General features: G+C 54.7%; 1 protein-coding gene across 14 annotated transcripts in view; it reads right to left on the bottom strand.

The window, feature by feature from the left end:
• Positions 1-26,116, bottom strand: part of MROH1 (maestro heat like repeat family member 1) — a 111,032-nt gene that overhangs the window by 4,541 nt on the left and 80,375 nt on the right. For 6 of the 14 annotated variants that reach the window (XM_037803110.1, XM_037803113.1, XM_037803111.1 and 3 more), the window contains exons 16-35: positions 16,994-17,101; positions 16,606-16,750; positions 16,487-16,527; positions 16,031-16,172; positions 15,721-15,773; positions 15,168-15,275; positions 14,489-14,608; positions 13,932-14,054; positions 13,275-13,421; positions 13,164-13,190; positions 12,199-12,321; positions 11,978-12,057; positions 11,565-11,847; positions 11,113-11,217; positions 9,538-9,673; positions 9,349-9,461; positions 8,424-8,576; positions 3,146-3,300; positions 1,098-1,263; positions 462-652 (exon numbers count right to left, since the gene is read on the bottom strand). In XM_037803110.1, the coding sequence (XP_037659038.1) occupies positions 462-652; positions 1,098-1,263; positions 3,146-3,300; positions 8,424-8,576; positions 9,349-9,461; positions 9,538-9,673; positions 11,113-11,217; positions 11,565-11,847; positions 11,978-12,057; positions 12,199-12,321; positions 13,164-13,190; positions 13,275-13,421; positions 13,932-14,054; positions 14,489-14,608; positions 15,168-15,275; positions 15,721-15,773; positions 16,031-16,172; positions 16,487-16,527; positions 16,606-16,750; positions 16,994-17,101 (2,519 nt within the window). The other 8 variants (XM_037803118.1, XM_037803116.1, XM_037803122.1 and 5 more) reach the window with 6 other exon arrangements.

The following is a 26,116-nucleotide window of genomic DNA, read 5'->3' as shown; positions in this document are numbered from 1 at the left end:
CCCAGCCCAGGAGCCAGGTGGGGCAGGCCCAGGCCCAGGGGCCCCGGTGCCCACTTCCGGGCCCCCTGGCTGCTGAGAAGCGGGTGACCCAGGAATGGCCCGGGAGGAGCGCTGGCCAGGAGGCCCTGGGGCCAGGTGATGGGTGGCACAGAGGCCCAGCACCCCCAGGGAGCAGCACCACTCGCCTCCCTGGAACCTGCAGCCGCCTGCACAGAACACAGGACCCCAAACCCACACCAGCTCATGGCTCCGGGGGGCCACAGGCCCTGCAGGGGGGCTGCCGAAGCTGCTGTGGCTGGGGCTGGGCCGAGGCGAAGGGCTGGGTGCCCTCGGGAGGCCCTGGGAAGTGTGTGTACTCCAGGCACACACCTCGCACACACACACCCACACAGGCCCACGCGTGCACGCATGCCTGTGCTGGTGCTCACAAATGCCCCTGCACGGGAGCACCGAGCTCTGACCTGCAGGGCTCGAGTGCCCTGGCCGCCAGGCCAGCACCCCTCCTCTCCTTGGCCTGCAGGTTCCGGGGCAGCTGGACGCCCACGGAGCAGCTCACGCGCAGCAGGAGGGCCGCGAACAGCTCGGGGTACAGCTCCAAGACCGCGGGCCCGGCCGCCGGGGCCGATAACACCTCAAACAGCGCACAGGTGGCCTGGGGGGAGAGTGGTCCGGGGGTCCCCTCCCATCCTCTGTGCAGAGGCCAGACTAGCCTGAAGTCCCACGGCGGGGGGAGCGGTAGGGAGTCCTGGGGTGAACCGCAGCCCCCGGGCCGAGGAGGCAGGGAGGGGCAGGGGGCTCCGCGGGGCAGGCCTGCGGCCATCTGTTCGCAGCTCCCCAGACGGGGGAGGGAACTTTCGCAGCTGCTTTACTCCTTAAGCAGTTGCCAAGCTGGGATTCTTCTCCCCCACAGGATGAAACACAGAACGGCCTCCCTGGGGGCAAACACCTGCGAGGCCCCTCACGGGCGGCAGCAGCCCTGGGTTCCCCAAGTGTGGCCCTGGTGCCCGCAGCGGTGGGGAGGGTTGGCACCCAGGGCAGCTTGCGGCTGGTTCTCCCCAGACTCACAACGCTGCCCCCTGGCCCCTGGCCTGACTCACCGCGAGGGGCAGCAGGGTGGCCACGCGCTCGGGTGCACCGCTCAGCAGGAAGGGCCGGCTCTCCTTGAACGGGACGTCTCTGGCCAACTTCTCCAGCAGCAGCCCCAGCACCTGGGCGGTGAGGCTGGGGTCCACGGCCAGGGCGCGCCACAGGGTGCAGGTGTGGCTGGAGCAGGGGGAGAGGAGCCTGGGGGTGCTGCCCACCTGGGCCCTGGTTGCCGGCCCCTCGCTCAGGTGACCCGCTGCCTGGCAGGCCCTCCAGGCCCCTCCCGCCCATCCCCTGACCCACGATGCCATCCAGGCTGCCCCTGGCACCAAGCAGGTAGAGGGAAAGGACAGGGAAGAAGGATGGGGGCTGGGCAGGCACCGCCTTTCAGGACAGCACGGGGTCAGAGCAGCAGACATGTGGCAAGGAAAGTGGCCCTGCAGGAGCAGGCACGGGTGCTCGGACCCCATGGAGCAGCTCGGCTCGACAGGTTTAAAGAAATAAACGGTCAACTTCAAGACATCTCTTGGGAACAGGATGCCCTAACAACGGATGCAGCGACTCTGACAGGGAAATGCATGTCACGGAGGGCCTTTGGCGGCTGGCACCGCAGAGGGAGCAGACGGGGGACAGCACCCGCGGTCAGGGCACGGAGGCCAAGCACACCATCAGCCCGGGTCCCAGAAGCAGAGGGAGAGATGGTGCAGCAGCCGCAGTGTCTGAAAGTAAGAAGCTGAGAACTTTCCAGAATGGATGAGACTCCAGTGCCCAGCAGGACAGACAGAAAGAGGCCCTGACCCAAACTGCAATGAGACTGCAGTGGCCAGCGCCAGTCGGAGAGCAGGCGGCAGCGGTGCGGGTGCCCCTCAGCTGCCAGGGCACCACTGCGAGTGTGTCAGGCAGGAGGGAGGAGGGCCCTGAAGGGGAGCAACGAGGGGCGCACTGCTCGGCCAGACAGGCCGGCAACCCCCAGAAAGGGCCAGAGGGAGAGCACTTCAGGCTCTGCAGGCGGCAGCCTTGGCCTCAGCCAGTCGCCCGTCGCCGCGGGAGAGCAGCCACAGACAATGAAAACCAAGCGGGCACGACCGCGCCCCAGTAAAACTCCACTCGCGCGTCTGCAGTGACTCTCACGCGGCTGTTACGTGTCACGAAACACTGTTCTTCCTCTGCTTCCTACAAAGCACCGACAGAGCTAGGACCCGCCCTCACCTCACGGGTCCTACAGGGACCGGGCAGGCCCGACTCGGCTCATGGCCGACTCCAGGGCGCGCACGGGAGGGCTCGCTCTGCCCACCAAGCAGTGGGTGGGTGTCCCCAGCAGCCTGAGACTGGAAACAGCCCAAAGGCGCGTGCACTGGAGACGGCCTCTACCCAGAGGAGCCGGATGCCGCGCGGGAGCCTCCTCTCTGGGGACTGTGCTCGGGGAGGCCCTGCGGTTGCAACGTCAGCCGCCCCCAGCGGGAGACGTGGGGCGAGCACAGGGCTTGCGGGCAGGAGGGGCGGAGGTGCCCTGCGGCTTGGATCACCCGCGGGGGCGCTGTCTACACTTTCAGGGCAACCACGGAAGAAAGGGAACACAGCATGTGACTTACAAACTAACGGAATGGAAGATATAAAGTTGTAGAAAATATCCTGTCACCCCAAAAAAACAACAGATGAGAAATACAAAACAAAAGGCAGGAGCACAGACCCCACCATCACGGCGGCAAGACAGCCGTTCGCCATTGGCACAGACGGGCCGAGGCTGACTTGGCGCCAGCTGGGGAGGGCGGAGGGCGGACAGGAGGAGGGGCAGGCCCGGGGTGATCCCTGTCCCTGGGCAAAGGACTGCAAAGGGGAGCTGGAAGCTGAAACGTGCGAGTCTGGGGGGAGCCTGGGTGCAGGAGGCCATCAACAGCCGATGGCTGAAGCAAGGGCAAGAGGGACCCGAGCACGAAACAGAGGGCAGGGGGCTGAGGGGCAGTGAGTCCAGGATGTGCTGGGGTGGGGGTGCCCGGGGCCCAGGTGAGCCAGGTGCAGCTGAGGACAGGGCAGGGGACGGAGGCTGGGAGGAGCCTGGTACCTGTCGAAGGGCAGGGGGCTGCCCAGGAGGCTGGAGACCACGGTGGCACAGTGCTGTGAGGCCAGGAGGTAGACGCAGTGCTGGGCGGCCTTCAGGACGTGCTCCTCCTGGGGCTCCTGCAGCCTGCAGCGCAGCACGCTCACGATCTCGGGCACCTGCAGGGCGGGGGCGTCACACCTGGGCGTCACGGCCTGGCCAGAGCGGGCAGCGCCCTCGGGAGCTCCGCCGTGGGTCTCACTGCCCTGGCTGAGGACGGGCCCTGCCCTAGCTGCCAAAGGACACGCGTCTGCACGCAGAGCCCCGCACTGGGCGCCGCGGAAGCCTGCAGCGTCCCCAGGGCTCCCCACGGCACATGTCCCCGGCTCTCCGTAAGCTCTCCAGGTTGCCCTTGGAGCTCTGTAGCTTCCCCATGTGCCCAGGTGTGGACTTGGTTGTTTATGTTTTCTTTCCCAAGAACTAAGAATTGCTTTTTGAGTATATAATAGTCACCAAATTCAAAATCCATGGGTGGGTGCATGGGGACGTGTCCCTTCCCCGGAAGTGCAGCCCCCTGGCACCTGCCCCCCACGTGCTCCCCTCTCCTGAGCTGTCCTGACCCCTTCAGCCCATCAATTCAGCTTTCACTCTGGGGACAGCACCCCCAGCCCCGTGACAGACAGCTGGGTGTGTCTGAATGCCGCCTGGACGTCTCTCGTCGTGACATGTTCTCTCCTTGTGGTTTCTATGACTCCCTGCCTTGTAAATGATTTTTTTAATAGTTTATTTTTAGCTGTGGTAAAAGATATAACAGAAATAATTTTAGTCATTTTAACCGGACAGTTCTCTGACATTAAGAACATTGACAAGGCTGCGTAATGTTCACCACGACGTATTTCTAGATTATTTTCATCACCCTAAACCAAACTCACACTCGAATGGCAACAACTCCCTGTGCCCCCTGCCCCCACCCCTGGTAACCACCATTCTGCTTTACGTCTCGATGACTTTGCTCATTCTAAGTATTTCATGTAAAAGAAACCACACAATGTTTGTCCTCTTGTGTCTGGCTGATTTCACCCAGGGTGGCGCCCTCGGGGTTTGCCGTGCTGCGGGTGCTCCGTGTCTGCGCGGACCCTGTGCTGCCTATCCTGTCGGTGGGCCACTGGCGGCTCCACCTCTGGGCTTGTGAGTGACGCTGCGATGAAAACTGCCGTACGGATCCCTGCCCCAGTCCCTGCCATCACACCTTGGGGATGTACACCCAGGAATGAGGCTGCCGGGTCACACGAACGCCGTGTTCGGTTTTCTGAGGAACCACAGACTGTCCGTCTCACATCCCACCAGGGTCCCAAGTTCCCGTTTCTCCGCATCCTTGCCAACATGCGTTATTTTCAGTTTTTTAAGTAACAGCAATCCTAGTGGGTGTGAAGTCCTATCTCGTTGTAGTTTAAATCTGCATTTCTTCAATGACTAATGATGTTGAGCATCTTTTCATATACTTATTATTTCAGTATCTTCTTTGGAAAAATGTCTACTCAAACCCTTGGCCCATTTTCAAATTGGGTTGTCTTTGTTGCTGAGTTGTAGGAGCTTTTTATATATTATGGATGTTAAACCCTTATCAGATACATGGTTGCTAAATATTTTCTCCCATCCCATACGTTGTCATCACTTTGTTGATAATGTCCATTGATGCACACAAGTTTTTAATTTTGATGTTCATTTATTTTCTCTTGTTGCTTGTGCTTTTGGTGTTAAATCTAAAACTGCACTGCCTACTACAATGTCCTGAAGATAATTCCCCATGAGATTTACAGAATTAGCTCTTATGTTTAGGTCGTTGATCCCTTCTGAATTAATTTTTGGAAACAATGAAAGCTGGGGCTTCACGTTCATTCTCTTGCATGTTGATTTACAGTTGCCCCAGCACCATTTGCCGAAGGGACTGTTCATTGAACTTGGCACCCTCATCAAAAATCAGTAGATGTGTGGCTTTATCTGTGGGCTTTCAATTCTGTTCCACTGGTCTGTATGTCTGTATGTCTGTCCTTGTGCCAGGACTGCACTGTTTTAATGTAGCTTTGCAGTAAGTACTGAAATTGGAAGTGTAAATCCTTCAACTCTGATCTTCTCAAGGTTGTTTTGGGTATCAGGGCTCCTTGCAATTCCATGTGGGTTTGTGGATCAGCTTCTCTATTTCTGCAAAAAAAAAGGCTGCTAGAATTTTGATAGGGATTGCGTTGAATCTGCAGATTGCTTTAGGCAGTAAACGTGGCACACCTTATCTTTATTGAGATGTAACTCGTGTACCATATAATTCACCCATTTAAACTGCACCATTCGGTAATGGTTTTTAGTATATTTACATAGCTCTGCAACCATCATCACAATTTTAGAGCATTTTCGTCACCCCCAAAACAACCCCATACCCATGAGCATCACTCCCCATTTCTTCCCCTCTCCAGCCCCTGGCAACCACTGCTCACCTTCCGTCTCTAGGGAGCTGCCCACTAGATGGAATCCATACCTCGTGGCCCCTGGGGGCTGCCTCTTCCCCGTGGGGTGATGCCCCCGAGGGTCACACACTGCAGAACGCAGTGGTACTTTCCTTTCCGTGGCCGAATAGTGCTCCGTTGGACGTTACACCACGTTTTGTTTATCCACCCAGCCCCGAGTTGGTAGACACCTGGGCTGTTTCTACATTTTGGCTGTTGTGAATAACGCGCTGTGACCACTTGTGTACAGGTTTTTGTGTGGACGATACTTTCAATTCTTTTGGACCCTGAAAGCGTAGAAGTGGAGCTGCTGAGTCACATGGTGACTCTGCTAACCCTCCGGGGAAGCACCCGCCTGCCCCACGGTGCGGCACCACTTCACAGTCCTTCCTGCTGCTGTTTTTCCCATTTTAGCCATTTTTAAGCATAGAGTCCAACAGCAATACACACCTTTACAGTGTTTACAACCATCACCACTATCTATTTTCCGTCCCCCCAAACAGAAACTGTCTGCATCACGCAGTAACCTGCCATCCCTCTTCCCTCCTGGCCTGGGAGCCTCTGGTCTGCTTCTGAGTCTGTGACTTGCCTATTCTAGATATTTCCTGTAAGTGGAATCACATAATGTTTGTCCTTTTGTGTCTGGCTCATTTCACTTAGCACGATGTTTTCAAGGTTCATCCGTGTTGCAGCGTGTGCCAGAATCCCGTTTCTTTTTATCACCGAGTAACACTCCATGGCCCGGGGGGTGTGGACCGAGCTTACTGTTCACCGCTGACAGACACCTGGGTTGCTCCACCTTCTGGCGACTGGGAACACTAGTGTGCAAGCACCTGTCTGAGCCCTTGCTTTCAACACCTGGGAGTGGGATTTTGGGTCCTATCTTAATTCCACGTTTAACTTCCTGAGGGTTAGCCATGCTGTGTTCCACAGCAGCTGCCCCATCTTACATTCCCACTACCAGTGCGTGAGGGTTCCAATTTCTCCACATCCTCACCAACAGTTGCTATTTTCTGTTTTTTACATAACAACCATCCTGGTGGGTGAGAAGTAGCATCTCATTGTGGTTCTGATCTGCATTTCCCTGGTAAGTGATCACGGTGAGCATCTTTCCATGTCCTCACGGTCATCTGTGAACCTTCTTTGGAGAAATGTCCATTTAGTCCTTGGCCCACTTTTTAATCAGGTTGTCTTTCTGCTGTTGAGCTGTAGGATTTCATGATATATTCTGGATATTAATCCCTTATCAGATACATGATTTGCAAATATGTTCTCCAATTCTGTGGGCTTTTTGCTCTTTTGATAATATTCTTTGATGCACAAAAATACATTTTTCTCTTTGCGACTCGTATTTTTAGTGTCATACTTAAGAATCCATTGTCCAATCCGAGGTCATGAGGATATTCCCGTGTGTTCTAAGCAGCTCTTCCGCTCAGGTAGGTCTTTGATCCCCTTCGAGTTAACTTTGTCTGCGGTACGAATGGGGTCCAGTTCTGCTCTGCACGTGGCTCCTTTCCCGCCTGCTTGGTCTGGGAGCCCTGCGTGTCGCTGTCCTCTCCTCCGCTGCGTCTGCGTGACCTCCTCACGTGCCCCCTTCGCCTGCAGCCCCCCCGACAGGACCTACATCAGAAGCCATGGCGGCGTCCAGCTCGTCCCTGTGCACGTGTCCCGCACGTGCTCTATTTCAGTCACTGCGGAGGGGGACAGGGGTGCTCATGTGTCTCATGGCCCCCGCAAGGACCACAGGGGTGTCCTTTAAGACCCCGGCGTGCTGGGTCACACCTGCCAGACCGGGGGGTGCGCAGGTGCCTGTGAAGTGTGAACCCGGGGTCAGGACGCCCTTGCCAGGCGGCTGTGGGGAGCATTGTGCATGGGCCTCGGGGCTGGAAGGAGGCAGCTCAGTGGCTCCAGGGGGCAGGACACAGAGCCCACAGGGGCGGGCGTGCCAAACACACACGCCTGGTGCACAGCCCTCAGCCCCAGGAAGGACGCACGCCTGCCACCCCACAACCCCCACTGCAGCCCTGGCGTGTCCCAAGGCCCCCAGAGGACCAGACCCCGGCAGCCTGGGGAGAGCCCCGAGGTTGCCGACGTCCATGTGGACAAAGGGGACTCAAGTGAGGCACGGCCTGCAGGGACGTCACTGGCGCAGCAGCCCACTGCAGGTCCCCTCTCCTCCACGCTGTGCCTGGATACCGAGAAGGCGCCAGGCTGCTCCTCAGGACCAGCCCGCTTCTCTGCTTCCCTGCTGTGGGCTTCGCCTCAACACCATGTTGGAAAGTCCCCTCCGGGCAGGGACAGGATCTCTCCTTGGCTGCTGGTGGGCGACTCGCACTCACCACCCCAGCAGCCCCGCCCCATCGGGACCACTGCCAGGCCGACCTTTGACCCAACCCTGGCAGGCAGGGAAGCTGCAGCCATCGCTTCCCGCAGGCTGGGTGCTGTTGTGTGGGAACTGCCAACCGGCACCCACACCAGAGGAAAGAAGGCTGAGAGCTCTGCCAGATGATGGAGAAACAGCCAGTGACAGGCGTGGGCGCGGGGAGGCCAGCGTGGGGGGCCCGGGGCCACTGGTGGTGCCCCAGCAGCTCAGCGCTCGGCAGGACAGCCCAGCTCGGCTACATCCCTGTCCACTTCCTCTTCTCACCGAAGTTTCTTAGCAGAAATGCTTTTACCAAATGCTAACCTTTGTCTTCAAACACGAGAGTGATTTGCCCGCACCAGGCCCAGGAGGTGAAGGGGCAGAGCAGCAAGGACGAGACCCCAGCAGAAGGAGGGCGAGCCCCCCACCCCACCCCGCTCACCTTCTCTAGCAGCATGGCACCACGCTCCCTCAGCAGGCAGCTGACCATGACGGTGGCGGCTCGCGAGCAGTTCTTGTCGGGGTCCCCCAGGCCCTCGAACAGTGTCAGCAGGAGGCTGATGAGCTGGTCCGGCGGGAGGCGCTTCCCCACAATCTAGGACGGGGGTGGCGGAGTCAGAGGAGGGCAGGCCCTCGGCTCTCAGGGGAACCAGGCACAGGGTGGGGAGTCAGCACCCCCCAAAGCCGGAGGGGACAGCAGAGCGCCAGCCCAGTGCCTCCTCCAGCCTCTGCTGGGGCCCTGTGCCTTCCAGGGGCACCCGCTGGGGTCCTCCTGACCAGCCAGCCCCCCGAGACCATCTGCTGGGGGTAGAGGCACCCGGGCTGGAGGTGCTGGGGCCGGACGCTGGGCTCCCCTCAGATCAGGGACCCCGTGAGCACCTTTCCTCTCCCTTCAGCACAGCAGAGGCCTCTGCCAGGGCTCGTGGGGACACAAAGCCTCGGAGCCACTGGGCAGTACCGGGGACTGGACACCAGTGCCGCCTGGATGGGGCCCTTGCAGGGGTCTGCTGAGGGTGGTGCTTCGACCCCACGTGCTTCTCGCTTGTACCTGCCACCCACAGAGCCCGTCCGCCGCACTGCAGAGCACCCGCACGCCCAGCCTGCTGCGGTTCTGCGCCGGAATCCGCGTTCCAACATGCACGCGGGTGACGTGGCGCAGGTGGGAGGCAGGAGACGGTGGCCTGGGCCGCACCTGGGGCTCAGCCTCTGCAAAGGCCTGCAGCCCCGACACTGTCCTCTGCTCGGACGGTGCTGCCTGCCTGAGCCAGCTCGTCTCCTGCAAGAGGCCTGGCCAGCGTGCTCCGTTCCTGTGCCCTGAGCCCACCAGCTCAGGCTGGCGCCTGCCCTCCATCCCACAGGAGCGGTACCTGGGCCACACTGTGGCAGGTGTGGAAGAGGACGGCAGGGTCCGGGTGCACGAGGCCGTCCTGGAGGGCGAGGAGCCGCTCAGCCACGTCATCCCGGTAGTCCCGGGCGAAGCCTACGGAGACGGGGACGCAAAGTGGGGCCTGGAGACCCCCAGCACCACAGGAGGTGTTGAGGGGGCAGGCACTCACCCTCGTAGCCCAGCTGGAGGTAGAGCAGGGAGTGCACACAGCCCACAGCCTTCTGGCGGGTGGCCGGCCACAGGTCCGCACAGCGCGGGGAGAAGAGGCCGACAAGCAGGCCCAGGTTGTGGAAGGGCACCAGTGCCTGGGGAGACGGACAGGCTGGAAGGCACGGGGGCTGTGGGCGTCCCGGGGGCAGGGCAGGGCCAGGAGGGCAGCCTGCCCTGTCCACTCAGCCCCAAGGACACAGAACGGGGGGATGGCTCGGCTGAGTCCGCCGCCACACTGGGAAGGTAAATCCCCGTCTGCAGGACCAGGCTGGGCCCCGTCCCATCCCTCAGAGCCCTTTCTGCTCTCCTCAAAGCCAGCCTCACCGTGTCGTCTACCTCCCTCTCCGCTCGTCTCCTTGCCTGTCCCCAGGGCCCCCACCCCAGCTCCTTCGAGAAGGGAATACTCTTGTTCCCCCTGACCTGGGGAGAAGGCTCCTCCCGCCTGCCTGAAGCGGCTCATCCCAAAGTCACCAGGAAGAGCCAGCAGAAGCCATGGCGGGGCCAGGAGTGCGGCTCTGTACACACCCGGCTGTGCCGGCTACAGGACCACCGGCCACGGGAGAACGGGGAGGGGCGCCGCCGAGCTCAGACGGGGGCACAAACCTCGGGGGGCGCAAGGATGGGCTCGCCTGCAGGAACCCTGACAGAGACAACACCCGCCCACAGCTCCTGACAAGAATCCTTGCTAAAGCACAGATGCTTGTGGAACCGGCTACCAGACCAGGCCTCGGGCTCCACGGTGCCTGGAGCTGCCCACAGGGCTGAGCTGTGCAGACACACTGACGGGAGAGGCAGCCACAGGCGCCTGACTGCACACGCGAGAAGCACGAGAGAACTCGCCCAAGAACCACACGGGTAACGAAAGAACTCTACAGGCGACCCAGGAGCTCCTGTCGATCCAGTAACCCAGTTTTCCTTTTTACCAGCAATCAGTCAACATGATCAAAGTCACCCTGACAATGCAACGAAATCCCTCAGGAGGCCCGTGAGGCCCACATGGAGGAAAGCAGACAGGGTGGCAGGGCCCACGGGAGGGGAGCAGCGGGAGGAAGCGCCTCTCTGGATGGGAAGACGTGTCACCGGCAGACGCTCTGCTAACAGGTTAGTCCCCCATCGAAATGCCATGGGACAGTTTAGGGGCGAGCTAAGCTTTCTGGAGATCACCTGGACTAATAACCTATAAAAACAACTGGGAACGTCCTTAAAAAGCATCACACAAGCTAACTGCTCTCAGTGTTAGAACGCCTGGACGAGAACAAGCCCCCCACCAGGCCCCCCACCGCAGGCCCTGCAGCGTCTGCCTCGTCCTCCACAGATGGCGTGTGCAGGGCCCCCAGCTGCCACTTCTGTCACCAGCTTTGTCTCTTTACTCCTGGCCGCACTTCCCCTCTTCTCCCCAAGGCTGGAGACGCAGTGACGGTGAGTGGCCGGCCCCAGGACAACTCCTGGCCCTAACAGGTCTCCACCCGGCACCTCCAGGAAGCAGTTCTGCCACCCATGGAACCGGCAAGGGTGGCCCTGGTGCAGTACTCACGCTGACGTGCAGGTGCTCCAGGAAGTGGCGCAGCAGGCCAGCGCTGACACCCAGGGCCCGCTCCCGCTCGTGGCCCTGCGGGGACTTGATCCACGGGAGCAGGTGCTAGGGCGGGGGCAGGGCTCGTCACAGGCTGCGGCGCTGCAGGCCCACGGCCCCTCTGTCCTGGCCCCGCGCTTGCAGAGAAGGGTCTCCAGCACCCCCAAGGAGCCTCCAGCATGGGGCCCAGCAGCCGAGCGGCTCCAAGGGGGCCTACGGAAGGGGCGGCTCCTTGGCCGCAGAAGGAGTCCCTGGAAGGAGTGCAGCACCGGGAGGGACAGGAGAGAGCCACGCGGCACCGCCGTGGTCTCCACGCCACACGGGGCAGCAGCCTCCCCCCCGGCCGGGGAAAAGGCGGGGGAGTTCTCAGGCAGGGTCAGCGCCCCACGCGGACGCCGGTACAGGACACCCACCGCGACCATGAGCTGCAGGCCCTGCGGCGTCATGTTCCGGTGCAGGAGCGCCGCCAGCAACTTCTCCAGGGCACGGACCGTGTCCAAATACAGGGACTGGGAGAGGAGAGGGGGTGGCTCGCCAGGTGGCTGTGCCCTCCCTGCCCCTGTGCCCGGGGAGGGCAGTACCTCCTGGCTGCAGGGGACCCCCGCCTCAGGCTCAGGGGGCAGGGCCAGCACACTGCGGAGACAGCCGTGCACCACGTCCGCCCGCACCTGCTCGTCAAGGGCCGGCTCCAGGGAGCTGAGTGGTGGGTTAAGGGGCCCCCAGGGCAACAGCCAGCAGAGGGGTCATCTGGCAGCCCCCGTGAGTCCCCACACACCCCCCACCCAGGTGGGCACCCCCGCGCACTCCATGCAGAATGGGAGGATACGCCAGGTATGTGCAGGCGGCCATGGCCTTCTTCCGAAGGGGTGTTGTCAGGGAGTCCGGGGGCTCTGCCTTGATGAGCTCCTGGGAAGGCAGCCACAGGCTCAGCCCTCGGGTGGAGGGCCGGCTGCCCGCCCTGACCAGCTCCTGCGCTGGCTCAGCCTCTGCCCAAGGCTACAGGGCAGCCTGTGTCCCTCACCAGGCAGCTGGCTGGGACCCACTCACCATCATCCGTGCCACCAGCTCGGCTTTCTGTGCAAAGTGGAAGGTGCTGGCCTGGGGGCTGCTGCAGATGGCCTGGCTCACCATGCAGACACTCTGGACCAGGCACAGCTTCAGGGTCGGGTCCTGGAGGGACACCTGGGCTGCAGGAAGGCTGCAGAGGCCTCTTGGCCCAGGAGGGCTCGCCTGGGGCAGGCGGCTTCCTGCCACCTGCAGGTCTGGCCATGGCCCTCACGACCCCAGCCAGGACAGGCACTGTGCCATCTTACAAGGGACCCCAAGAAGGGGTCCCCTCTGCTCCCGTGCACAGCCACACGGGGCTGGGCGCTTGCTGCCAGGTCCCACCCCGCCCTGGGCAGGACTGGAGAGCAGACGCTGCACCCACTCAGGGTGGCGGGAGGGCCCAACCCAGAGGAGTGCAGCCCAGCAGGCCCCTTCCTGCCAGTTCCACCTACTGGCCTCTGTGAGGTCAGAGAAGGGACACACAGCAGCTGTCCCACAGACCCCGGGACAGCAGACATTGCCGCTTCCCTCGCTCTGCCCAGCAGGCCCGGGTGAAGGGCCCGGCCGCTCCCAGGTGAGCTTTCCATCACCTGCAAGGCTGAGTCCCGACGGGTTAGTGCACAGAGATTCCAGGAGGGAAGCAGGTCAGTGCGGCCAGCAGAGCAGGGCCAGGGTCCTCGTGGGCACAAGCCTGGCCCCCCCATCCGCTTCCCCAGCCTCAGACCTGGCTGCTCTCCCGGGAGAGACACGACCCCAGTGGGCACCGGGGAGCAGAGACACAGGACAGGCCGGGCCGCGACCCTGAGGCGGACGGCACCTGCTCGCCCCGGCCCCATCCAGGGCCAGGGCGGGCCGGGCACTGTGCTCCGGAAGCCCCCGCCCCTCTGCTCTGCCCCTGAAGCCCCCAGCACAGAAGGAGACCAGAGAGGGAGGCAGAGTTCAGGTTTAAATCCTAAACACTGTACCTTGGTCTCTACCTTTATTCCCAGAACCTGAACAACAAAAAGTGAAGTGAATTAAGACGGGGGGCCCTGGCAGGCCCGGCCCCCGCCACACAGAAGGCCCCGCGCGCCCACCTTGCGGCTGAAGCACTGAAACATGTTCCGCAGGATGTCCGCCTCGGCCCGTGCCAGCAGCAGCTCGCGGGGGGCCCGGGCCGCCACGTGCCCGTAGCACAGGACCAGAGCGCCCTTCACCTTCTCCACCTCACTCTCGTTCCGGTCCTGGGGGGCACAGAGCTGGCAAAGCTTCGCCTCTACAGCCAAACTCGCACACACAGGGCCAGGGGCTCTAGCCAGGGAAGCCCCGTCCCACAGTCCTTCCAGGGAAGAAGGGCCAGAGCCAGGCAGTGAGGGCAGAGGCCAGAGCCGGGCCGGGCTGGAGAGCCCCTGCCCCAGTCAGGGACAGCAGGAGGGGCGGGGGGCACAGAGGGGACAGAGGCCTGGGGGGCGGTGGTGAGCCGTGCCCAGCACTCAGCCCTGCCAGGGGCACCACCCGCACCGCGGGAGCACACGGCCTCCGCCAGCCCCCAGGGCACCCGACCCTCCTGTCCGTGGAGCCAGCGCTGCCCCCCGGCCCACAGAGAGGCACTACCTGAGCCCCAGCACTGCTGGGCCCTGGCCTCCCGCTGAACCAGCATCCCCATGAAAAGGCAGAGCTGCCCTGAGCCCTGGCCCAGGAACTCGAAACACCCAGGCCCAGGGCCCGAGAAAGACATCAGCCCGACTCTGCACCTTAAAGATGTTGAAGATGCCAATGGACTTCCTGAACACGTCTGACTTGGTGAAGTCTGCCAGCTGGGCCAGGGTGTCATCCAGGTGGGAAACAGCACAGATCCCCAAACAGGAGGCCAGGCCCTAGGAAGGCATGTGGGTGCTCGGACAGGGCGGGGAGGGCGTAGCCCGAGGCCCCCACGGTGGGCCCCGCACCTTCCCCTCTGCAGGCGCCAAAGGAGGGAGTGTGCAGGCCGGTGGCCACCAGGGACATGGCACTGCGTCCCGTTCCTCTACCTGGAGCTTCTCCGACATCAGGACCTACACCGAGGGCCCACGACTGCCGGCTGCTGGTTTGTGAGGGGCACAAGCAGGCCCCCAGAGAGCTGTGGCACACATGGTGCACACACGCACACACGGACACAGTGCACACACGCACAGTGCACACACAGGCACAAGCTGCACACACATATGGTGTGCACACAGAGTGCACACAAGCCCCCGCACACAGTGGCCCCACGTACACATGTCGGCTGCCCTCCCAGCACCCCGGCCCCCCAGGGGAAGGGCACAGCCACCTCGCGCTCTGCCTCCTCCTGGAACCTGGCGGTCTCCAGCAGCTCCCGAAGATGCTTCCTCACCGTGACCTTACTGGAAGCGGCCCCCAGGGTGGACCCAATGCACTTGTACAGGAAAGTCTGCAACAGCCAGGAGGGCAGCTGTGCTGAGCCCCAGGGTGGGGGAGGCTGGGCAAGGGGCTGGGGACCTGTGTTGGCCTGAGGGCCTGAGGGAAGAGCGGGAGCCGGTGGGCTGCCGCATGGCCCAGCCCCGGCCCCGATCCGAGGCTCCCAGGACCACACGAGCCGGAAGCCCCGGCAGCAAGTTCAGAGGGGATGGGCCACCAGGAAGGGCGCATGCAGTGAGGACACCAGCTGAGCACCATGGGCACCTCGAGCCTGCGGCAGGCAGAGCCCCCGGAGGCTCCCCGGAGGCCCCACAGCCACGGGAGGCCGGGCGGACCCAAGGCCCTGGTGTCGCCGCTGGGGCTGCCAGACCTCTCGACTCCGGGAACAGGGGAGGCCTCATCATCGAAATGGTTGAGTTGGGAGCCCTGGGGCTCAACTGACCAGGGAGTCACCCACCCGGCAGAGCCCGGGTCCATGTCCGCTCCCCACACAGCCGCAGACCCCATGCACCTCCTTCCAGGCTGCCCCTCCCTGTACACACATCCTCCTAGGGTGCACCCCCTCCCCACACCTTCTCCCAGGGCACCCCGTTGTAGCAAGGCAGCTGCTGGCACATCTCCAGGCTCAGCTGGCAGATCCAGGTGTTGTCAGACACGACAGCCAGAGTGTCCTGCAGGAACTGTGGTGAGAGCAGACACTGTGAGGCCTGGGGACACCAGGGAGGGTCCAAGGGAGAAGGGACGCAGGGCCCGGGAAGGCCTCGCTGCGGCAGAGGCGACAGGCCCTGGGTACCTGCCCAAGGCTCCAGCGCGGGCTGCGGGTAACCCTGAGCAGAGTGAGGGTGGCTGGAGGGAGGCTCAGCCCCATGGTGCCTGGGCATGGGTGAGGGTGAGGCCGGCCAGTGGGCATGGTGGGTGGCTCCAGAGCCCCCTGGAGTGAACAGGGCTGCAAGCTGCTCCCTGTGCCAGCAGGGGGTGGCACTCGGTTCCCACTAGGCAGACAGGCAGGGTGCCCCAGGGAACAAACAGCCTCCACCCCCAGCCCTGCTGCCCACAGCTCTGCCCACCAAGGCCAGACAAGGCCTCTGTGCCCAGCAGGATGCGCCCCGGACTCCTGCCTCTTACCGTCAGCAGCTTCTCCTCCCACTCCTTCTGTGGCAGGGTTTCCTGGGTGTGTTCTGAAATGGCCCATCACCCGTCAGCCCAGGTCCTGCAGGGGGCTTGTCCCCACACGCATGAGCAGGCTCCGGGGGTCCGGCTCCTCGCCCAGCCCACCCACCTCCTAGAGTGGGAGGAAGCCCTCAGCAGCCCGCCTCCCACAGGGAGCCCAGGTGGGACCCCTCTGAGCCTGGCAGCCACCCAGGCCCTACCCTGAGCATCCGCCCACCCGGAGCCCAGCCCTCCCAGCACAGCCCCAGCCGGGCCTGCGTCTTACCGTCCAGGTGCTCCACGAGCAGGCAGATGGCACTCCTCCACTGCTGGCCCAGCGAAGGGTGGATATCGCGATGCAGAATGCTCAGGAGCCTCAGGGCGGCCACCCCCCGGCCGTCCCCGAGGTAGGGGCTGGCAGACACAACCTGCGGTGCAGGCAGAAGGGCAGCATGGGAGCGGGACAGGCTCCCAGGGGTACGTGCTGTCTGGGTGGGGCCCTGAGGCCCTGAGGCCCCTCGGACTTGGCCCTTCCCTCTGCACCGTTCTCCCAGAAGACTCGGCATGGGCAGCTGACCACCAGTGGCAGGCAGGACCCCCCCATTGGCGGCAGCGTCCTCCCAGAGCCCCCCACCCGCCAGGGGAAGCCCACCCCTCCCACTCACGTCAGCCCACAGGCTCCCACCAGGTGGGAATTCTGCCCAGTTTCCTATGCAATAAAATACTGACACGCAAGTCTCACCAGAAGTCTGGTGGTGAGGGCGTAGGGGGACGGGAGGGTCCCTGAAAGCAAGAAAGATGTGGAATGACACACAGCAGGAAGCCCCCAGGCCAGGGCAGGCTGAGGGCTGGGGCACACACCGCTGCTGTCGTAGTGGATGAGGACAGCGTCCGTGCCCGCCTCCTGCCTCTTCAGCGCCAGGTGCACGAGGCTTCTGCAGAGTGGGCTCAGGGCCCGGGTGAATCGCATGGGGCACAGGAACTCGAGCAGGTACGGCCAGAGCACCTGGGTGGGAGGGCACAGGTCAGCAGAGTGGGCATCGCGGGTGCTGCTCTGGACAGGAGGGTCCAACCCCCAGGCTGGTCTCCTCAGAAGAGGCCATGCAGGCAGGAGGGCCAGGACCCGGAGGCTCATCCTGCTGGGCGGGAGCCGCAGCCATGAGGCCGTGGGGGCCGGCAGCAGAGAGGGAGAGTGAAGGCGGGGTCCAGGAGGAAGTGGGTGGGGCCCGGGCAGGGGCTGCACACTCACATTGTCCATCCTGTCCACGGTGGCACTGATGAGGAAGAGGGTGCTGACACTGACAGACCGGACACTGTCCGCGCTGGGGTCCGCACCGTCGGGACCCAGCTTCTCGGGCTGCTGGAGGAGGGGTGTAGGGGGAGTGGGGGGAGCAAGAGGCAAAGCATGTGGGGGCCACAGCAGGCCCACTGCATCACGCTGGTCCCCCAGGGAGGCCAGGCAGCCGAGGACCAGCAGACGAGGGCCACAGTCGCGGCCCCCGGACGGAAAGCGTGCTCTGCACAGAAGCCGCCCTAATCTCCAAAGTAAACAGAGTCTTGTGCCTTTTTGTAGACTGCCGAGTCCCAAAGGAAAACAGCTCACCCTGGCCTTTGCAGCGCAGCCGCCTGCGGGGCGGGAGGCTGAGGAGCGCCCAGCGCGCCTGCGCCCTGCAGAGTGCCTGCACAAGGAAAAGACCCACTTTCCAAATACTTCCCTGAGCCTTCATTCGTGCAAGAAACGAAACACAAAGAGGAAGTGGCAAACTGCAATGACTGTAGGAAATTTTTAACATCTCTCTCTTAGAAACTGAAGGTAAAGTAGAAAAAATAGGGATTCTTAGGCCTTGAAAAACAATCTTTAAAGTATGCTCTGAAAACATAGGTAGAACTTTATACCAATCACAAACGAACCCGTTAAAACCTGACCACATACCTGGGCAAATAGAAAATCTGTTGAACAAACTCTTAAAAGTAGAAATCATACTGGCTAAATTCAACGTGCACAAGGCAATAGAATGAAAAATCCTGCTGGACACATCCGAGAAGGCTGCTCAGAGATGGGGCATGAGACCAGTCACCTGCTCACAGCGGGTGCTTCCTCGGCTGAGCTGCAGTGTTCACCTTATTCTTCTCGGGTCCCTGTGGTGCACGTGCTGCAGAAACACCTGTTCTTAAATCTAGTCCGTCCCTGTGGGTGTGACCCCCTCATAAGCAGGACCTTCAGCGTGACCCACCTCATTCAGGACAGGTCTTAATCCTAATACTGGGGTCCTTGATAAACAGAATGAAGATATATACAGAGAGAAAACCACAGAAGACACTGAAATCAAGAGAACCTGGAAGAGAAGACCAGGCGACACTGCCACGTGCCTCTCCCTGTGACGAGCTAAGGACCCCGGAGACAGGAAGTCGACTGGCAGCTGCTAAGGGCTTGGGAAGGGGAGAGACAGGGAGGTAATGGTGTTTACCAAAGGATATGAAGTTTCTTCTTGAGCTGATGACAACTTCTAATACTAGAACGTGGTAATGTTTGCACAAAGCTGTGAATGTACTAAAACCACTGAACTGGGACTGCGGGAAGATGGCCAAGTAAAGCTCCAGGAATCAGTCCCTCCACCCAACTACCGAACTGGCATTAACTGTCTGAATCAAACACCGTGAAACTCTGGAGTCTGAGGTTGACAAACTCTGATATAAACCAGTGACTTTCACCTTCCATGTGGCAGCTACCACGCCCACCCCACAACCACGAGGCAGGCAGTGGCGGGAACTTCAGCCCACGTTCCTGGAGCAAAGTGCCAGAGACAGGGCGGGCTGTGAGGACCCTGTCCTCCAGGACGGGGCAAGTGTATCTGCTGCTAATTCACCAGGGGGCTGGCAAGGAGCACAGCCGCTGTTTCAAGCCTACAAGCAGAATGGAAGAGAAGTCTTAGAAAAAGGGCGCTTTTTTGTTCCTTCTTTCCTGTCTGTTTGGAAGCAAGAATATTTTAGAAAAATCACAATCTGAGATCCCAGCTGTCAACAAGAAAAAACAGGAATCCCAGAGGAGTGGGATGATAACATTCCCAGAGTCACAATGTAACACTCGGGATGTCCAGTTCTCACAAAAAAATTACACAACACACAGAGAACCAGGAGAGTATAGTCCATTTGCAGGGTAAAAAAAAAAAAAAAACAACTGCATGAAAACCATCCCTGAGGAAAATCATACCTTAGAACTATGAGTCAGAGACTTTTACATCAACATGTCCAAATATGTTTAATGACCTAAATGAAAACATGGACAAAGAACTCAAGGAAATTAGGAGAAAATACTGTCTTCCAAATAAAGAGGCAAAAATTATAAAAAGAAACCAAACAGAAATTGTGGACCTGAAAAGTATAATAACTGAAATGAAAAACTCATTAGAGGAATTCAAAAGCAGACTTGAGCAGGTAGAAGAAAGAATAGGTGAACCTGAAAACAACACCAATGAATTATCCAGTGTGAGGAGCAGAAAGAAAGAAAGCAGGAAGAAAAATGAACAGAACCTGAAGAACCTGTGGGAAACCATTGAACATATGAACATCTGCCTCATAAAAGTCCCAGAAGGATAAGAGAGAAGGGAGCAGAAAAAGCATTTGCAGAAATAATGGTCAAAACTTCCCAAATCTGATGAAAGACATGAATTTACACATCCAAGAATCTCAACAAACTCCAAGCATGATAAATACAAAGAGATCTACAACAAGATACATTATGGTAAAATTGTCAAAATCCAAAGGCAAAAGAAAATTTTGAAAGCCCCAAGAGAAAAGCAACTTGTCATATACAAAGGATCTTCATTAAGATTAACAGTCAATTTCTCACCAGAAACCACAGAGGGCAGGGGGCAGTGGAATGACATATTTAAAGTCTTTAAAGAAAAACACTGTTGACCAAGAATTCTTTCACTGACAAAATTATTCTTTGAAAATGAAGGAGAAACTTGGTCATTTATAAATAGAAGCTGAAGGAGTCTGTTATCAGAAAACCAGCCCTACAGGAAGTGCTTAAGGTCCAGCGAGCCCAGAGGTCCAGCAGATCTGTCTCTTATCTCAACAGCATTTGAACAGAACAGACCTGGGGACTCTCCTGCCACCAACTCAGCCCCCACCCACCACCTGCCTCTCTACTTGCAATGTCCAGGACCACCATCTTGATCATCACCTGCTTCTGGGGCCAGCTAACACTGTTTTTCTGTGGTGAGATCCTCACTGTTATCTACCCGTGAGCTCCCAAATCCACCAGAATTATTCCACCAAAGTGGAAGCCTCTGTTGAGCACCTGCTCAGCCTGCATCTACAGGCCTCCTACACCTGCCTCCCACGGGACTCTGACTTCTACTGTGACAATGTGGCTCTGAAGGGCATGAACCACTTTTGCAAATTGGTGAAGGGGGAGCACAAGGGCACCAAGTGTCTCTTGAAGATGCAAAACCAGGGTGGTGGCTACACCCTCTTCCAGGAGGTGCAGAGCCATCCCAAGATGGGTGGGCAAAATCCTGGAGGCCGTGGAAGTCGGCCCTGTAGAGAAGCCTGAGGCAGGCCCTTCTGGGTCTCCATGCACTGGGTGCTACCAACACAGACCCTCATTTCTGTGACTTTGTGGAGAATCATTTCCTAGATGAGGAGGTAAACTCTTCAAGAAGATGGGCGACCACCTGACCAACCTCCATGGGCTGGCCGGCTCACAGGCTGGGCCAGACAATCACCTCTTCAAACGGCTCACCTGCAGGCAAGACGAGGCGCCTCCGGAGCCCAGAGGTCTTGGCGGGGGTCCCTCAGCATTCCCCTGGCATCCAGGCCTCTGCCTGAGCCCCTTCCTCTAGCCAAGAGGCATCTTTTTAACCAGCCACATTGCAGCCATTTAATAAGCCAGTGAACTAACTGTAAACAATAAAGCTTTCTGCAGCAAAAAGAAAAAAAAAGGGCAAAATGAAGTCTGTCAGGCTGAAATTAAAAGGACACTAGACAGTAACTCAAAACCAAAAGAAGAAATATCGATAAAGAAAGAACACTGATAAATGTACCTACTAAAGTAAATATAAAATCATGTATTATTGTACTTTTGGTTTGTAACTGCTTTTTCATCACTATATGACTTAATAAGAAAATGTATAAAAAATTTTAAATCTATGTTAATAGGTATACAATGCATAAAGATGTAATCTGACACAAAAACAATACAAAGCGTGAGGGATAGAGATTCCTAGTTCTAGAGAGTTTATATACAATGGAACATAGGTTGGTACTAGTCAAACTAGGTTGTTGTCAGCTGAAAATGTTAACTGTCATGATAAAGTTAACCACTAAGATAATTTAAAAACAAAGAAAAAAAGGACAGAAGAAAAAATCAAAATGGTATACTAAAAAAGCAAATGAATTTTAAAAAAAGGCAATAATGGAGTAAATGAGGAACAAAAACATATAAGACATACAGAAAACAAATAGCTGAATGGCAAAAGTAAATTCTTCCTTCTAAGTTATTACCTTAACTATCAATGGGTTAAAGTACCCTATTAAAGACAGAAAATGGCTAATTGGATGAAAAAGCATGGTCTGCAAAATACTTCAAAATTGAATCCAAAAGCATATTAAAAGAATTACATACCATGATGAAGTGAGTTTTCTCCAAGGTATGTAAGGGTAGTTCAATATAAGAAAATCAATTAATGTAATACAATACTTTAACAAATTGAAAGGGAAAAACCACACGATCATCTCAATTATGCAGAAAAGGCATTTGACAAAATCCAGCATCCTTTCTTGATAAAAACACTTCAAAAGACAGGAATAGAAGGAAACTTCCCCAACATGCTAAAGGGCATATATGAAAAACCCACAGCTAACACTACTCAACGGTGAGAGACCGAAAGCCTTCCCTCTAAGATCGGGAACAAGACAAGGATGCCCACTGTCACCACTCTTATTCAACATTGTGCTAGAAATTTTAGCTAAAGCAATAAAGCAAGAAAAAGAAATAAAAGGCATCCAAATCAGAAAGGAGGAAATACAACTTTCACTATTTGAAGACAACATGATCCTGTATTTAGAAAGCCTTGGGAAAAACTATAACAAAGCTATCAAAGCTAATAAACTAGTTCAGCAAAGTGACAGGATACAACATCAACATGCAAAAATTAGTAGTGTTTCTCTATGCTAGTAATGAGCTCTCTGAGGAGGTAATTAAGAAAAAAATCCATTCACAATAGCAACTAAAAGAATCATACATCTAGTGATAAATTTAACTAAGGATGTAAAGGACCTGCACACAGAAAACTGCAAAACATTGCTAAAGAAATCAAAGACCTAAATAAATGGAAAGACCATTATTGTGTTCATGGATTGGAAGGCTAAATATTGTTAAGATGTCAATTTCTGCCGAAATTGATCTACAGATTCAGTACAATACCAATCAAAATCTAAACAGCCTACTTTCCTGACATGGAAAAGCTAATTATCAAATTTATTTGGAAGGTAAAGGGGTCTTGAATAGCCAAAACCATCTTGAAAAAAGAACGAAGCAGGAGGACTCACACTTCCTGATTTGAAAGCATAGTATAAAGCCACAGTGGTCAAATAGCATGGTACTGGCATAAAGATAGACATATTGATTAATGGAATTGAACTGAGAGTTCAGAAATAGACCCTCAGGTCTATGGTCAATTCATTTTTGACAAGGCTGCCAAGTCCACCCAACAGGAACAGAATAGTCTCTTCAATAAACGGTGCTGTGAGAACTGGATATCCATATCCAAAAGAATGAAAGAAGATCTCTATCTCACTCCCTATACAAAAATTAACTCAAAATGGATCAAAGACCTAAATATAAAAAGCAGTACTATAAAATTCCTAGAAGAAAATATAGGAAAACATCTTAAAGACCTAGAGATAGGCAGTAGTTTCCTAGCCCTTACACCCAAAGTACTAGCAACAAAAGAAAAAATAGACAAATGGGACCTCCTCAAAATTGAATACTTCTGTGCTTCAAAAGACTTTATCAAAAAGGTGAAAAGGTAGCCAACTCAATGTGAGGAAGTATTTGGAAACCACATATCTGATAAGGGTTTGAAACCCAGAATATAGAAATAAATCCTACAACTCAACAACAAAGACAACTCAATTTAAAAATGATAGGAATAGAAGGAAATTTCCCGAACATGATAAAGGGCATACATGACAAACGCACAGCTAACACTGTACTCAAGGGTGAGTCATTTTCCAAAGAGGAAATACAAATGGCTAAAAAGCACATGACAAGACACTCATCTTCACTAGCTATTAGAGAAATGCAAATCAAAACCACAGTAAGATAACAGTTCACACCCACTAGAATGGCCGCTGTAAAACAAACAGGAAATACAGGAAACTACAAGTGCTGGAGAGGATGTGGAGAAATTGGAACACTCGTTCTTTGCTGCTGGGACTATAAAATGGTGCAGCTGCTGTGGAAGACAGCTTGGAGGCTTTCAGCTAAGTATAGAATTGCCTTATGACCTGCTACTGGTATATACCCAGAAGAGCTGAAAGCAGGGACACAAACAGCACACCCATGTTCACGGCAGCATTACTCACAATTGCCTGAAGGTGGAAGAAATCCAAATGTCATCACAGGAGTGGATAAGCAAAATGTGGTGTGTGTATATACATACATTTTGTCTATCCACTCATCTTTTGATGACATTTGGGTTGCTTTGTGTGTGTGTGTGTGTGTGTGTGTGTGTGTGTGTGTGTGAGATGGAATATTATTCAGCAGTAAGAAGGAATGATGCTCTGAAGCATATGGCAACATGGATGCATCTTGAGGACATCATGTTCAGTAAAATAAGTCAGACACAAAAGGACAAATAATGTTTGATCTCACTGAATACTATGTAAACTCACACAGAATCTAGAATACAGGTCACCAGGAGATAGAATGGGGCTAGAGAATGGGGAGCAGTTGTTTAAGATGTGTAGAGTATTTGACTAGGTTGAATTTAAATGAGTGAAAATGGATAGAGGTGATGATAGCAAAGTATTGTGAGTAAAATTACTAGTGCTGAACTGTGTGTGTGTGTGGTTGAACAGGGAAGTTTAGAGTCATGTATGTCACCAGAAGGAAAGTCAGAGGATAAAACATGGGACTGGATAATTCAGTAAATCTTGTGGTGGACAATGACTGAGATTAACAGTATAAATATAAAAAATTTCTTCCATGAACTAGAACAAATGTATGAAGCTATTACAAAGAGTTAATAAGAGAGGAGTATATGGGGAAAAAATACCTATTATAAACTATGGACTATAATTAACAGTAATGTCTTAATATTCTTTCATCAACAGTGACAAATATATTATACCAATGCCAGGGATTGATGGCGGGGTGGGATAAGGGACATGGGATGTTTTGGGTTTTCTGCTTTTGTTTGTTTTTCCTTTTTTCCCCTGGAGTAATGAAAATGTTCTAAAATTGATTGTGGTGATAAATGCACAACTAGGTGATGACACTCTGAGCCACTGATTGTATACTTTGGATGGACTGTTTGATACCTGAATAAATCTCAATAAAATTGCATTAAAAATAAAAAAATTAAAAGGCATGACCCATCTACATGCTATCTACAAGAGACTCACCTTAGGTACAAAAACACAAAAAGGTTGAAAGTAATAGTTGTAAACAGTAACTAAAAGAGAGCCCGAGTGCTTTTACTATTGTCAGATAAATTAGACTTTAAGTCAAAAAAGATTATAAGAGACAAGGAAGGATAGTATATATTGATAAAAGGTTCACTACAGCAAAAAGATATAACAATTATAAACATATATACACCTCACAACAGGGCCCCCAAAATGTATGAAATAAAAGTTGATAGAATTGAAGGGAGAAATAGACAGTTCTACCATAATTGGAAAATTCAACATACTACTTTCAATAATTGATAAAACTTCTAAGAAGAAATTCAGTAGGCAACTAGAGGACTTGAAAAACACTATTAATGAATTAGAATTAATGGGCACATATAGAACCCTCCACCCAACATTAGCAGATGCACATTCTTCTTCAAGTGCACTGGAACATTTTCAGTTGCATGTTAATCCACAAATCAAACCTAAATAAATTTAAAAGTATTGAAATCATACAAAGTATCTTCTAGAACCACAATGGAATAAAGCTAGATTTCAATACCAGAAGGAAAACTGGAAAATTTACAAATATTTGGAAATTAAACAACCAATGCGTCAAAGAAGAAAGCCCAAAGGAAATTAGGAAGTATCCAAGACGAATAATAACAAAAACACACAACATACCAAACTCACGGGATGCAGTGAAGGCACTGTGGGAAATTTATAGCTCTAAATGCCTATAGTGAAAAAGAAGAAAGATCACAAATCAATAACCAAACTTCACACTAGAGTAAGAACAGCAAACTAAAACCAAAATTAGTAGCTGGAAGGAAATAGTAACAACTAGAGTAGAGATAAACAAAGTAGAAAAACAACAGAATCAACAAAACCAAAACCTGGCTTTTGGAAAAGATCAATTAAAATGACAAACCTTTAGCCAGACTGACAAACTGAGAGAGACAGTGAGAGGACACAAATAACTAAAGGAAGGAATGAAAGTGGGCACTTTACCAATGACTTCACAGAAAAAAAATTTTAAGAAGGTAAAAAGAACAAATACATGCCAACAATTTAGAAAACCTTGATGAAATATAAAAATTTCTGGAAACAAATGACCTAATCTGACACAGAAGAAATAGAAAATCTCAACAGACCTGTAACAAATAAAGGGAATGTATCAGGAATTAGAAACCTCTCAACAAAGAAGAGTCCAGGTCAAGCTGGTTTCACTGCTAGATTTGTCCAAATATTTAAAGATTTAACACCAATCCTTCTCAAACTCTTCCAAAAACCAGAAGAAGAGGTATTATGTCTTAAAACATTCTATGAAGCCAGCATTACCCCGATACTAAAGCCAGATAAAGACAGCATAAGAAAAGAAAATACCAATATCCCTTGTGAATTTACATACAAAAATCCTCAACAAATACTGGCAAACTGAATCTGACTGTATATTAAAAGGATCATACACCATGACCAGTTGTGATTTCTTCTAGGAATGCAAGGATGGTTCAACATAAGAAAACCAATCAATGTGTCATACCACATTAATCAAATGAAGAGAAAAAAAAAAATCTCGATTGATGCATAACAGGCATTTACTAAAATTCAGCATCCTTTCACAAAAAAAATACTCAATGAACTAGGACAAGAATGGAACTTTCTCAAAATGATAAAGGGCATTTATGAAAAACCAATACATAGCAAACAAATATCATTTTCAATGGTGAAAGATGGGAAGCTT

Source organism: Choloepus didactylus, chromosome 14 (genome assembly GCF_015220235.1).
Source record: "Choloepus didactylus isolate mChoDid1 chromosome 14, mChoDid1.pri, whole genome shotgun sequence".
NCBI classification, from domain to species: Eukaryota; Metazoa; Chordata; class Mammalia; order Pilosa; family Megalonychidae; genus Choloepus; species Choloepus didactylus.
The sequence above is the reverse complement of the archived record's forward strand: the minus strand, read 5'-3'. Positions and strand labels throughout refer to the sequence as shown.